Below are 15,794 nucleotides of genomic sequence, written 5' to 3'. Positions count from 1 at the left end.
AAGCAAAATAGTTAGACTTTAATCTTAGAATTCAGATTGTCATAGTACAAAATATTCTGTGGGTCTTTAAAATTGGTCAAAATGCTCTTAAACTGCTGGCACTAAGGGGTAGAAATTTTGAAAATGGCTGGCACCGAATGAGGGAAGTAATTGCAATTGGCTTTCTGAGGAAAATAAAATATTGTAATTGAACATGGGTAATTGAAAACGTATTTGTGACTGAAAAATGTAATTGACCCCAAACCTGGTAGAGAAACATTTGGATCAATGCAGGCAAAACAACACATAAACATTGCACACACACACACACACGTGCGAAAGGGAAGTTAGGAAGGAAGCAATGATGTCAGGCTGAAATCAGGGTGTGAAACCGGGCGATGCATTCGAACGCATGCAGGAGTACCTCAGCAATGCTTAGGGTGGATGAACAGGAGGGGAGCCGCGCCTGGTGCCGTGGGAGAGGGGAGAAGAGAAGAGGTTTAACTCAGCCAAAGCCTGGACAAGGGGGGTACAGAGACACAGAGACTGGGGAGGTGGGGGTAAAAGGTGGGGGAGAGATTTGTCTAAAAAATAATCACAAATAGATCCACAATTTTCTCATGTTTCTTTCACATTTTCATGTGTTTTTCCGATTTTCACATTTTTTTTTCAGATTTTCACGTGTTTTTGAAATCCACAAATATATCCACAATTTTCACATGTATCTTTCAGATTTTCACGTGTTTTTCAAATGCACAAATATATACACAATTTACACATGTGGATATATGTACTGGCAGTTTGATCAGCAGGAGACAAGTGAAGGCTGCAGTGATTTCGGTGACACTGCAGTGACATTATTCAGGGTTCCCACAATTTTTTCACGTTAATAAAAAACCTTTCCAAAAATATTTGACCAAATTTCTGTGACTTAGTTCTGAGCCGCTAAGACCTATTCAAGACCACGAGAGTGAAAATATGAGAGGGCCTTTCCGGTGTACTAGTGTAACACACACGTGATAAAACACGTGTGAATTGTGGATATACTGTATTTGTGGGTCTGAAAAACATGTGAAAATCTGAAAAACACGTGAAAATCTGAAAAACATGAGAAAATTGTGGCTCTATTTGTGAATATTTTTGAGACAAATCTCTCCCCAAAACATGACAGGTCTCTGTGGGACTGTCTCAGATGGGCTAAGGCAGCCAAAGGGACGATGATGAACAGGACAGGACAGGCTTAGACAGGATAGGAGAGGACGTCACAGGGAAGGACAGGATAAGACAGGACTGGTCAGGTCAGGACAGCAGGTAGAAGCTACAGGGAATGGGGAAGAAAAGGGGAGATTTCAAAGGGAGTAAAATAATGATGCATATCCTTTATTTAATATAATGCTTTATTAATTAGTAGCGTCAACAAATCATGAAACAATCATTTTATATCAAAGAAATCTGATAAAAATAAAAATAATCGACCAATAACCTGCGTTTATTTGTGATGTATGCTCACTTATCCGACAAGTTTCCTTTTACTTTGTATTACTTTACACCAGGGGTTCTCAACTGGTCTCACCCTGGGATCCACATTTTGTCACGGTTATTAAATCACGACCCACTTTTTTTTTTTAGAATTCAACCAACCAGATGTAGTTGAAAACACGCATTCAGTATCATCTTTTTTTTTAAACATAAATGTACTTAATTTCCTGTGCAACATGTATGCCTATCAAAAGAAAAGTTTCTTTCAAAATAAAAGACAAGTCCAACATGAGAGACATTAAGTATTTATGTATTTTTGACCAGCTGTCCGCAGCCCACCCGGTACAGATCTGCGACCCACTTTTGTGTCCCGACCCACCAGTTAACAATAATAATAATAATATTATTATTATTGTGAGAAACATAAGTTACTCGAGCACCTAAAAGCTCCATTGGGCTTCTTCATGATTGGGTTTTTTACATCCATGCTGTGCTAAGCCACTTTGAATAATAATGCCTCCACCAGAAGCCACATAAACGGTCTATGAATTATATTATATTATAAACATATATATATATATATATATATAAAAACATTTAAAAATTGTAGTGTCATATCATGAAGCTTTTAATTCAAATTTCAGATGAGACCTGCAGACTTTGAGCTGGTCATGTACTGTTTAGTGAGTCATTCCTCCAGTTCATGAAAACTTTAGGTTATGTATATAACCCCGGTTCTATGAGTAATATGAGTGAGATGTCTCACCAGACAACCCTTCTTGCTCGAACGAGTGAGAAAAGGTGCTTATTTTGAATGAGGAACTGTACATCTGCCCTCCCTCCTATAGAGGGTGGGAGTGTCCCCGGCGGATGGAAAGTTCTTTCCAGCCAATCAGGGCTCGGCAGATTGAAAAAAGTGCTTTTGAGGGCTACAGGGAGTGTGTATCCCATAGTGAGACATCTCATGAAATATTATGAAATAGAACTACTGGGCACCATTTCATCCCCGTCAAAAACATCAAAAACCATTCAGAGTCAATTCTGTTGGTAGAAGTTCTTACTTTGCAGAGATGAATAATCACTGAGAAATCCATGAGGAAATATCAAATTTATTCTAGGAAAAAAATGAAATAGTGGCCAGCACAGAAGCCAAGCACCCTGTGAGTTATTAGCACAGTCATTTGAAAGTTCACACACTTCTTCTGTGAATTAGTAATGTGTGGCGACTTAAAAAAAACAACAAATAGCAATTGAAAAGTGGGGCTGTCAAAGACGTGAGTATCCAATCATTTTCAAATGAAGTGCTTCATATTCACGGCAGTTTCTCACACCAAACACCTGCTCTGAGGTGAAGGATTGAATCCGAGGAGCACACTGCGCGAGGACATGGAATTAAATATGTTTCACACTGAATTATTCGGACATTGTATTTATATGTATTTATGAGCCGCGCAGTGTGTGTTTGTTCCATTGAAATTAGTGTTGAAAGCCAACATAACGCATGCAAGATGCAAAATATCAGCCATAATACATTTTAGACACACCAAAAAACAATGATGTATGACTTCCTTCTTGCACCTAAACCTTCTCTGAATCAAATATCTCATTTACAAATGGCAAAAATAACAAAACTCTGAGAATAAACAAAATACACCTTTTAAAAGAGATTTGTATAAAATATACTTGTTGTCTAATATAGTGGTTCCCAACCTTTCTTGTCTTGTGTACCCCTTGAGCCTTTTTGTCATACCATGAGCACCCCCTCACTCATACGTGTTCAAGATTCTCCATAAGTAGAACATAACACAACGCAACTCATTTTATTTCATCTTCTTAAATTGAACAATGAATATTCAGGCATTATCTCCATATTTAACTCACAAATTAAACATCAAATTATGTTGCCTTCAAGGCAATAAAAATGATAAATATAAGAAATAATATTATAGTAAACGTTTGTATTATTAATACTGTATCATTAATACTAATATATTATGATTATATTGTTATCAAAAAAAATAAAAATAAAGTTGAAATTAGAAAAAAATAAGAATAAACAAAAATAATAAGTAATATAAATAAATAAATACAAAACAAATAATCAACATGCCTGTGTTATATATAAGTTTTATGACATTTACCACAAAAGGAGCTTCTTCAAATATGTCCCCTTTAAACAGGCATTTAAACATTAAAAACAAGTCATTGCGCACACGTACCATTTTATTGACGGACTTGTGAAATGACTGAGAATATTTTTTATTATCTTGGAAATAAATTCTTAATTTTTCCACGTACCCCCTGCAATGTGCTCACGTACCCCTAGGGGTACGCATACCCCTGGTTGGTTGGGAAACACTGGTCTAATACATGTAGCGGTGTAAGATTACTGATATATCCTACTGAAGTAAAAGTACTGTTACTTGATAGATATTGTACAAGTACAAGTAAGTAATGCATAAAATACTCAAGTACAAGTAAAAAAATGCTCAATTAAATACTTCTCAAACCCCCCACGTTTATTTTAAGTAATAAATCTTGCCACGCTTCCCTTGCACACAGTAAACATGTCATGTATAAACTTAAAAAGGAAGAGACTAAATGTAATTTTCTACAAAGGAATCTGTATAAAATAAAAAAAAACACCATTGAATTCAATTTGAAATAAAAAAATAGCTAAATTTAAGAACTCTATAACTGACAAAATAACCTCCATTTAATGCTGTTACGGTGCGGTACATTACGTTTAATCTGATTGGTGATGCATTTGATGGTTGTCTGGTCATTTCATTTTTTGTAGTTTGACAATGTCCGTTGATCATTTAGAAAAAAATAATACATTTCTCAGTAACGGTTAGGTGTAGAAATGTAATTAATTACTTTGCTTCTATTAAAACAGATTTAGAAATATAGTCAAAAAAGTACAAGTACCCATAAAAGCAACTCAATTAGAGTAACGTGTCATCCATTACTTTCACATATTACTGTTTTCAGAAACATCTGACTGAAAAAACACACCTTTTTGTCAGAAAACAGACATAAAGGACAGACAATGACCACCATCTGACCAGCCTCATCTCCATCTTTTTACACCATCATCCACGTTAACATGTGTGCGAAATAAACAAGCTTCTGAGCAAAATGTCCCGGCATGGAAGAGTGAGCGTTAACACGGATGATCTGCCAACAAGCTTTGGTGTTATTCAGTTCACCGTCCCCATCCCACAGACACAGCGACTGAGCACGCTCAGTACAGCAGGCCACACCAGCACATCTCACTGGAAGCTCACATGTACCATGATGCCCGCAGGGCCAACTTACTATGAATCAGTGGGCGAGAGAAAATCAAGAAAAATACACATATAATAGACAGAACTCTACACATACAGCTGCATGATTATAGTGTATGTGCAATGTCTTTACACATATCACCTTTGAAATGACTTTAAGTCATCCATCCATCCATCCATCCATCCATCCATCCATCCTAAAATAACTAAGGATCCATCCATCGATGGGCCGCCGTGTAGATTATTATTTTATCCTCAACCTCAAACCTTGTGATTTTCTTTATTTGTAAAACCAAAATACTGCTGTGCACTTTACTTTTGTCATAGAGCTCCAAACAGGTCTGCAGTGTATTCAGTTGCACATGTTTTGCTCATTTTTAAAATGTGAAAAATCAAGGTGGATGCTGTCAGTGTTAAAAAAAAACATCGGGATCGGCAGCCTTTTTAAAAATCTGTGATCAGCCAATCGGTGATCGGTGCAACCCTACTAATAACACCTAAATGCATTTACCTTAGAATTAACTCAGTACCACAAAAAAAAAAATGAATGTTATGCAATTCATTTAGATTAATCTAGATTACTGGATTAAAAATTATTTTAATGTTTTAAATCTAGTCCTGTCACCACTAATAAATATTTCTAATAGCCTTTAGTATGTTACCACGTTTTCATTTCTCATCAGGCAAAAAAAAAAAAAAAAAAAAATTAAAATAAAATCTTTTGGATTTTATTCATACGAAAAAATTATTTTGAAAAATATTCAAACACCTACAGAAATATGATGAACAAAACTGGTCAACATTGTCAGATAGACAATAACATTACATTTTATACATAAGGCTGACACTATGCTGTCATTATTATGATATGACACCAGTCATTAGCATGAATAAGGCGTCATGAAGGCTGTCATTAAGTCGTTCGTTACCCTAACCCCAAACCTTAACCCTAACCCTTTGTTACCCTAGATCCCTCCACTTAACCCCAAAAATGCCAACATAGCTCCAAAGGTGTCATCATGACAGCCTTCATGACACATTATTCATGCTAATGACAGATAGCGACAGTGTAATGTCAGCCCGATGTAGAAAACTTCAAATAAAGTGTGACCAAAAATATTTTGGAAATGCACTGAACGTTTTGCCTTTTACTTTGCCGGTAGAAAGATATTCAAGCCACAAAAAGGAACCAATGTAGTTTCTCAACCCTTTGCCTTTAACACACACTCAGAAAAGTACAGTACATACAGTGGTGAAGAAAAGTTGATATATTAAACGGTCAAAACACAAAACCAAACAAAAGGCCGTGTTCGAAATGGCACACTATACACTACGAACTCAATGATCATATACTGTCTACTATATCAGTGATTCTCAACTGGTGGGCCGGGACCCAAAAGTGGGTCGCGGACCTGTACTGGGTGGGTCGCAGAAAGCTGGTCAAAAATAAATAAATACTTAATGTCTCTCATGTTGGACTCTTTTATTTTGAAAGAAACTTTTTTTTTTTGACAGGAATGCTGTGAAATGCATGTTGCACAGGAAAATACATAGATTCATGTTTTTTTAAAAAGATTATATGTGTGTTTTCAACTAATTTTGATTGGTTGACTTTTAACAGAAAGTGGGTCGCGATTTAATGATTGTGGGAAAATGTGGGCCCCAGGGTGAGACCAGTTGAGAACCACTGTACTATATACTATGTATGATAAGGATGATGCATTTCAACCCTACAACAACAAAAACCTGCAGCACACTGAGGCCAAATATCTCTGTTGATTCTCCACCTACCCGGTCCAGAAAGTGACCAAGAAGAATATCAACATGTGCTCATTTTGATCCATAAAACTGGCGGAAACACATTTCATGACGACATTTTGGAGAATTTTAGAGACATGCCATCGTGCAGCTGACTAAACTTCCAGTTAACTTCAAAACAAGAACCCTAGTTACAAAAAACTAATAGAAGACAAGAAGATATGCTTTTGTTTTAAAAAGAGGATGTTTGATTTTTAGTTAGAAGCCGGTGTCATGGTCTGAGTTCACATCGTACTGAGATTGTATACGCGCATATACTACCGAAAAATGAATTTTTGCTAAAAAAATAAATTCATTTTTCTTTATTTTTGTTTTCAAAGTGAATGGACACGTGTTTTATTTGTTTATTGGATTATGTTAGGGTTAGAATCTCAGTACGGAGGTAAATTCAGACAGTGACACCAGTCCCTGCACCATTTTACGTTCCACTTGCAATGCATTATGGGGCGGTTGAGTATGACTCGTGCATACTTAAAACATGTCCCATATAGTATACATCCGAGTGTTTCTCACGTACTTAATCTTTGCATATTATCTCATGTGAACGCACTACATACTAACTTTGACATCAGACTTCGTATTATTGTGAAATTGCCAAAGACTTTGTTTGGATTTCTTTGCCTCTCTTATTATCAACCTTATTTAATTGTATGTTTCTTTTAAAAGGAAAATTCAAAGAAACTCAAAGGTGCATTTTCATTGTTAATCGCACACTGCTGAGTCATCGCCATCACAGCTGACGTTCACATGCTTGTGTGAATCCCGCTGCTCGCCCTTATTGTATTGAGCTATTGTAGATTCCAAAGGTGTTGTTTCCTCACATCTTTATCCATAAAGCCTCATTTCCATTTAAAGTAGCGCTGCAGCCGAGCTGCTGTGTTGGTGGAAGAAAGCCAACGATAATGCCATGCCTTCATAGAGGTGAGGGCACGAGTATCAAGGGCTTTCTTGTTCCTTGTTTTGCATGAACTGAACGAGAAGGGCTGAGGATGAAGGAAGGGAGGGAATGTAGATGTAGCAGTGACTGATGGAGAGATCAGTAGATTGATATTGCATGTTCCTTGTCCTTTGTTTTGTGTCTTTATTTAACCACGTCCACAATGTCAGGCAGTTACACACCTACCCTACCTTCTAACACACTCAACGGCCTCACAATGCACAATGGTTTCAAAATAAAGGCAAGAAATCAAACTGTGTACAAAGCACAAGTGATAAGCAAAATCATTACTTACTAATAATACAAAATGCACACACACACACACGTAAACACACTCAAAAACAGAGGAGAAAAGGACGTTACTTACCATCTTCAGCCTGGAGTAGAAAAATTGGAATGAGCTCTCTGGCACATGCACATACAAACACTCACACACACACACACTTTAACACACTAACTGAGTGTGGGTGAGTGACGAAGACTGTGTGTGTGAGAGAGAGAGAGAGAGAGAGAGGGGTTGAGTAGTAAAGCATAAAGATTCAACAGCCAAGGAGACAATGAAGAGGAGGAGAGAGGAAGAGGAGGAGGCTATAGCTGCACATACTGTGTGTGATGTGTGTACGCATGGATGACTGAGTCTGTGTGTGTGTGTGTGTGCATTTCTGTCATAATGTGATTTTTTTTCACCCCCTGAGGGTTTTTTTGTTGGTTGAGATGTAGCTTCTCACATCTCGTCCTCTCACTCAGTTATTTCTTTATCTCTTTCTGCCACTTTCATGCAGATATGAGACAACTGAGTCATCAAGGAGGCCCAGATTGAGGCTGATATGAGGTGAGCATGCTGGACTCGTCCTCAGGGATCTGCTAACACAGGGGTTCTCAACCTTGGGGTGGCGAGCCACTGGGAGAGGGTCACCAGATGCCTTTAGGAATATTTTTGGAAGAATTTCAGCCCATTTTTGCGTATTTACCGACTGCGACTAAACCAAAGTTGTCATATTTTGGCTCCTTTTAATGCATTTGTGCTACTTTACTCCCATTTCTGCCACTTATCCATCAAATTTCAAAGGCTTTTTTGCACATTTTTTTCACTTTCAAGATATCTGCGGCACATGTAAACACTTTGCACCACTTTTCCCACCTAATGTCGTATATGTTGACCATTTAGTGTCACTTTTAACCTCTTTTCACCATATTTCATGGTTACTTTTGCCAACTTAACCACATTCACGATTTGTCATCCCCATTATATGCCAGTTTAAACTAATTGTTCCAATATTGACACTGTTTTTGGCCACTCTAATTTGCAACTTTAACCAATTTCTGTGGTTTTTAAAATACCATTTCGCCACCTTTCGTACCATTTTTGGTCACTTTTAACCCATTTTATTTCTGATTAAAACAAGGATTTATATATTTAAGATGACTATATAGAACAAATAATAATAAACTTAGCACCCCCTTTAATTTGGGGGTCGTGGGCTGAAAAGGTTGAGACCGCTCTGAACAGATCACCAAAGCTCACAGACATTATCAACCAAAGTGTTTACATTGACATCCTACTCTCTCATCTTATTCTATTTAGCTTTCCATCATTTACTCTCTTTCCCTCTCGTACACGTTCATTCTCTCTTTCCTTTCCACTCACTTCATCAAAAATAGTCCACACCTCATTCTGACCATTTAAAAAAAAGAAAAAGAATCACTTTAATGAGCTTTGCAGCAATTGAAAAATATAACATTTCTAGATTCTATATTATGAAGATAAATGCTTGCATACCTTATTATTCAGGTAAAATTCTGCGGTACTCAAATGGAGGTAAACACAACTGCAGCAAATCACAAAGACAAATAAAAGCATGACATTCTGTGACTTCAGATATTTGTTTTAATCCAAATAGAAAAACAAGGTACAAGTAAGCTAACACTGAGGCTAGCATGTCTTTATGTCTCGCATAAGGAACCAGATTTCTTTTGGTTTTTAACAGTTTAGATTTCAATCCAAATCCTGTTTACAGTGGTATTTTGTTGACCAAACGTTTTCGTCATAGTTTTGTTTGACTACAAATGACAATAACTAGAGTATAATAGAGTACAACTATTAAAAAACTAAATACAATACATGTAAACAAAAAACTACATCTTAATATACTGACATCTGTGTCAGTAAAATATCAGTTAATTAAATAAAAAAAACAATAATAATAATAAAAAAGGTATAATTCAGTCAGAACTTATGGGATCATGTGGTCTCACGCATTGATCACATCAAATCTGTCTGTGTGTGTGTTTAAAAACATTAATACCATTCCTATCAGGTTGAATTGAATTTTTAAGAAATGTATAAACTCTTATGCTTTATATTTTAGTCGACTATATCTGTACACTATATCTGGATTAGTCCTGATGGCCAAATTTGGACTAAAACAAAGTTGCATTTTAGTCAAAAGACTATGATTAAAACAATGTATAATAATGTAATGTAATGAGTTTTTTTTAACCATCCAGAGATCAAATGAAACACACTATATTCTAGTTTCCTGTTGTAGGGAGATGGATATGGATCGACAACATGTCTCCTACAGCAGCAGCATAAGCGTATACATACATATATATATATATATATATATATGCTCTATGTTCTGCCTTACAGGCAGACCAATCTTTGACGTGTCACACCATGGCCGACAGAGGTGACGTAACGCTGCATTAATGTTCAACCGGGTCATAAATCATTCATCCCAACGCTGTCAAATCACTTCACATTTGTCAATGAACTCTTGTCACTACTCATTTGGAAATGATGATTCTGTGATCTGTGTGCTGACCAGGCATGAGCAACCCCCCCCTACCCACCCCTCCACCCCCACTGCCTTGTTCTTCTCACACATCACAATCTCACATTTGTTTCGACTGCTGTCACACTGCACTGAAATGTCTTGGTTATCGTGACATTCATCCACACAAGATACAAAAAATATTGGAATGAAACGGAGAAAAGTTTTAGACATAACACAAAATTAAAATAAAAAAAAAAAAAGAAAAAGACAGGCTATTTTAGGGTTTTTCAACTGTGGGGACGTTAAATATGGAATTTAAATAGGGTCACCTGAAATGTCTAGTAATTGATTACAAAAATAATTTCAGATTTTCCAATTATTAAATTCTTATTATTAAATCTATATAATATTATCTATTATTCTATATATATTCTATCTATTAATCTATATTAAATACTCATTATTGAATCTATGTTAAATTCTTATTATAAAATCTAGGTTTTCTTATCTATTATTCTATATATATTCTTATCTATTAATTAAATTCTTCTATAAATCCTTTGAGCACTACAAGATGACTATTGTTGTAATTAGCGCTATATATCCGGGAAATAAAGTTGAATTGAATCATTATTAAATTATTTTTTACAATTAAAACACAACATAAAATTTGAAACAACTGCATTCAATACTTTCACTTTCTCAAATTTAAATCCAGTTCAAATAAAATGCAGTGTATATATATATATATATAATTGTCACTAACCTTGGCTGCTCCGTATCTAACATAGTATAATAATTATGATCAAAAATCATATTATATTGTAAATACAGTAGTTATGTTCTTCCACAAACTGTTATAGTGAGAATGAGGCGAGTCGACATAATCTTACACACACACACACGCACACAGTAAAACATCCTTTGAGCCAAAGCCCTGTCATCCATATGCTTCATTAATCCAAACTCATCGTTACGTAACAGCACTAAATGCTCACAGGAGTGGAAGGATACGACTACGCTTGTGAATGTGAGAGTGTCAGTGAGGATTCGTCTGCATGCGTAGTGTTACGGAGAGAAAATCTGGATATGAAATATGATTGGTTGTGTAGCAGCTTGAATCATAATCCTTCTGTGTGTGTGCTTGCAGCTGTGGGTAGTGAGCGCGCGTTTTCACTTGAGGATGATTTTTGTCTGTATGTTCTGCAGTGGAGGAGCCCCTGTAATGTACTGTTAATGTACGAAATGACACACTAATCTGCAAAAATACACACATTTACTTAAAAAAACACATAGAATCACAAATGGACAACATAATAATAATAAATTGCTAGGAGGAAAACAAAAAAACCCGATAAAAAGACTACAAAAAACAAATAAACAGGAAAATGCACATAATGGCCTTCATTTATCAACCTTGTGTGAAAACACGTGCAAATCTGAGTTCACATTTACTACAGGACCAACGTGTGATTTATAAAACATTCGTATTTGACCAATCCCAGCGTACTAATGATCGGGTGTTGATAAATTCGGTGGCTGAGTTTGGTCATCATTAACATGTTACGTCCTCCTGTTTAGGAGGCCCCGCCCACTGACGGAGTGTGAAAATGAACTTTTCCAGGATGAAAATAGGCATCACCACATCTGAGGTGGAGCAAAACAAAGATGTGCTTTTTGACAGTGTGAAGACTGAAATATAAGAAGTGCATTTAAACGGTCAGTGGAAGAGGATCAGCTACTGAGCAGGTGACGTCTGCCCCCCTGTGTGCACTGTGACCAACTTCACAACAGAGATCCTGGAGAGACGCACGGATATAACGTTTATATCGACCTTAGTTGTACACAAGCTTTAGGCAATAAATATCACATTAAAATAAATCAATGATCGAAACCCTTAAAAAAAAAAAGACAAAATGACTAAAATGTTGCCAATTGTCTGTAATTTAACCTGTAATTCATCACATTACTGATCAAACAAATGAATATATATCAAAATAAATAAAATTCATCTATTTTGTTTAATTTGTGTTAATAATCCATTTTTACATGTTCTGAATGTGGGTCTGCTTATGTTTAAATGACAGCTGAGGCTTGTTTAATATTTCATTTTCAGATTTTGCTGTGCTGCATCGCAAATCCACACACTTTTGTGTACACGAGGTCAGATCTGACACGAGATCCGATCGTAGCGTACGATCACGTCAGAATTGATAAATACAAAATATAGTAATAAATAATAATCAGATATGAACGTACAAAAAGGTTGATAAATGAGGGCCAGTGACTCCAAGTGCACAAAACAAACATAAAAACATGTAAAATGAGAGAAATATATACAACACAACAACAAAAATACACAAAACAACAACAAACAATAGACAAAATGAAGAGTACACAGACTAAACCCTTTATTGTTCCCTGTAATAATGCTCAGATTGGTTATTTTTATTTTATTTTATCACATTTTTTTGTGGCCAATGCTGTGATAAAAATTGCCCATCTCTGGTATGAAGACTCTGATAAGTAATAAAATCAAGAGCTTGTTTACCTGGCCCAGAGGGTTACCAGGAGCACCTGGTAATCAGGTCCCAGACCCGGATAAGCGGCAGATGATGTAACAGATGTTTAAACTGCTTGTCTATTTACAACAAACATGAACATTCAGGCTCAAACCAAAGCTAATAAAAACCATGTTTTTATGCTTTTCTATCAGAGCCACGCTAGCGTCAGTCCAGCGTGCACAGGAATAATGTCAGCCTTGCTGCCAGTGACAAGATTAAGACCCTCCCCTGTACCTTGTCCCCCTCAAAGCCACCAACGTCAGTGCTTCCTACAAGTCAGAGCTAACAAGCTGACACAGCCCACAGCGGCACATGAAATGCATCAGTGAAGATCCATTGTGGGTTTGGCTCCAGGGACATTGTGTACATACACTGTCGACTCGCTGTAGTCGGATGCAGTGTGGGATTCCAAACAACATATGGCAGCTTGTCAATGGAAAACAGCCTGTTATAATCTAAACATCTCAAAGCTATACCTTGAAAAGCCATTAGCTGTCCGTTATCTGCCACTCACGCGCACACACACACATATGTCACACACTAAAGCTAAAGGTAATGTGCTCAGCATGTGACAGACTGGCAACACTCAATGTGGGTCATTGAGAGACGCACGCTTCACTGGAAAATACATGTACACATGCATTATAGGGCAAAGCGTAGAAGAAATGTGTCTCCATGCAACAGCCCAGGACCAGCAGTGATGACACAGCACTTTTTATATAATTTACAGCTTTTCAATGAGGAGCTCATCTAGTATAAACACTTCATTAGCTCTAAAAGCCCAAAGTTCCCTTTAATATATTAAAATGTTTTGTATAATAATATCATACTATATTATACATATATAAAATACAATATCATGCACAATATAGACAAGAAGTAAGCATAGTTACAGTTAGGCTATGAGATGACATAACATTTACATTAAAACAAATCTTAAAAGGTGATGATGTAGGTTTTAGTTCCGCTTGCACAAGTTCAACCTCATGATTATTCAATTAAAATGTTGTTTAAGCATCTAAACAAGAGAAATACAGATTCATTATTCACAAACTATGAGCAGCAGCTGCCAATTGGTCCCTGACGGCAGTGAGACGTCATTAAAAATGTAACAAGGTTTAGAAATGTGAAAGATATGACCTTTCAAAATTACATAACAATAATATTTTTCACTGTGTAACCTTTTAAAATGCTTTTTATGTTTAAGCAAAGGATTCTGCCTCTTTTGCTTCTAAACCTTTACAGCATGAGCCCTGGATGTTGGCTATCCACAAGTAATCAACTGATGAAGAACAACACCAAAGTAGTTTACACAAACCTGATATCTTTACTGAATGCCACTGGCTAACTGCAAAGTCAATATGGGTGAAATTTTCATTAAGGCCACATATTGCTTTCAGGAAAAAATGTTAGGTCTGACCAAAGTGTTGACTGTTTATGCTCTGACTCTGACCTAGAAACCAAAACCAAAATATATATAAATATACAGTATATATGTAAGAAAAAAACTGATTTGTTTAAATCTTCAGTAAACACAGAATAAACGGTTTTGTCTCTTCATGAGAACATTATGTGTGAAATATACTTTATTGGCATATATTACACTCAAAACATTGGCTTTAACATGCCATGTGCCAACAACTTAAAATAAAAAATATAAAGTACAATCTACCTGTGGCTTTTAAACTGACTTTGACTTAAGTGCAACATGACTGGAGTATATGTCTAGAATAACAAATAAATGTAGAAAGTTAGTACTTTCTATTTAGATGTTATTGAAGAAACGCAAGCTGGTCAACATCCCCAGGTTTCAGCGCACTTCTTTGTGCAGTTACAATGTCTCCTGCAGTGGAAAAGACTTTAATGGTTTAATAAAAGTTAAAAATAAATAATAATAATAATAATAATAATAATAATAATAATAATAAAAAATAAATAAATAAATAAATAAATAAATAAATAAATAAATAAATAAATCGATATGGATGCTTTTTTAATCGATCCGAGAATCGTGTGACGTAATATCGCAATATATCACCGAATCGATTTTTATCAACACCCCTAACAATAACTGAACTTGTGTTGTCTCCCATTTCATGTTTTGATCACAAAATTAGCGATAATAAACCATGTACATCGTTTTAGATTATTTTAACGAGCTGGTCTACTGCATGTAATAAAAAATTTTTTTTACCCGACTTAAAAAAAACAACAATGAAACTCTTTTACCAGAGAATTAGAACCTCCTCTTTGCATGACCCGTCTATGCACCCTCATTCCCTTCTCTTCACACTTCCCCATCATTTAGTTCCCATGGCAACCCCTCTCATCTTTTCCCATGACACCTGCCTGCTGTCCAGTAGAGATGATGATGATGATGATGATGATGATGATGATGCGACGCTGACAGATGAGGTGTGAGGGAGACAGAAACTGAGGCAAAGCGTGAGCTACTCGCTGTCATCCCAACCTGCAGGAAACATTTGTTCAAATTAAAGAGCTTTGAATATTTCATCCTGCCGTTTGTTTGTCTTTTGACAAGCGTGGGTGTGTTTGTTAGAAGCCGCAATGAGACAACATGAGAGAAGAAAGAAAAGAAAAAAAAAGGTAACCCAAATAAAAAAAGAGAAACAAATCTGTAGAGATACAAAACGCAATCTGGAAAAAATAAACACACAAGCAACAACCCAAGAAAACAGACACAAACAAACCCTTTGTGAAGCTGAGACACTGAAACCAGCTTCTTCTGTGTTTCTAAGGAGTTGTTACGACATCTGACAAATGTAGCTCGTCCTATTTTTAGACTACAAATATAGATTAAACTATAACCACACCTGTTTATGACGATTCAATCCTAAAAAAACTACTTTATAACAATGAAAGGGATGAAATACTACGATCCAGACGCCTCTGACCTCCGTCCATCGCAATGATTTCTGTAAAATTA

The 15,794-nt window shown here is 36.1% G+C and overlaps 1 protein-coding gene across 8 annotated transcripts in view; it reads right to left on the bottom strand.

Moving 5' to 3' along the window:
- Positions 1–15,794, bottom strand: part of gphnb (gephyrin b) — a 123,602-nt gene that overhangs the window by 35,127 nt on the left and 72,681 nt on the right. For 6 of the 8 annotated variants that reach the window (XM_028439378.1, XM_028439379.1, XM_028439385.1 and 3 more), the window contains exon 9: positions 404–445. The exons of the other annotated variants lie outside the window; for them this stretch is intronic. In XM_028439378.1, the coding sequence (XP_028295179.1) occupies positions 404–445 (42 nt within the window). The remainder of the gene's footprint in view (positions 1–403; positions 446–15,794) is intronic. 8 annotated transcript variants of the gene reach the window in all.

The sequence above is a fragment of the Gouania willdenowi genome, chromosome 24 (assembly GCF_900634775.1).
Source record: "Gouania willdenowi chromosome 24, fGouWil2.1, whole genome shotgun sequence".
Classification (NCBI taxonomy): Eukaryota; Metazoa; Chordata; class Actinopteri; order Blenniiformes; family Gobiesocidae; genus Gouania; species Gouania willdenowi.
This window is presented reverse-complemented; position numbering and strand designations above follow the sequence as displayed.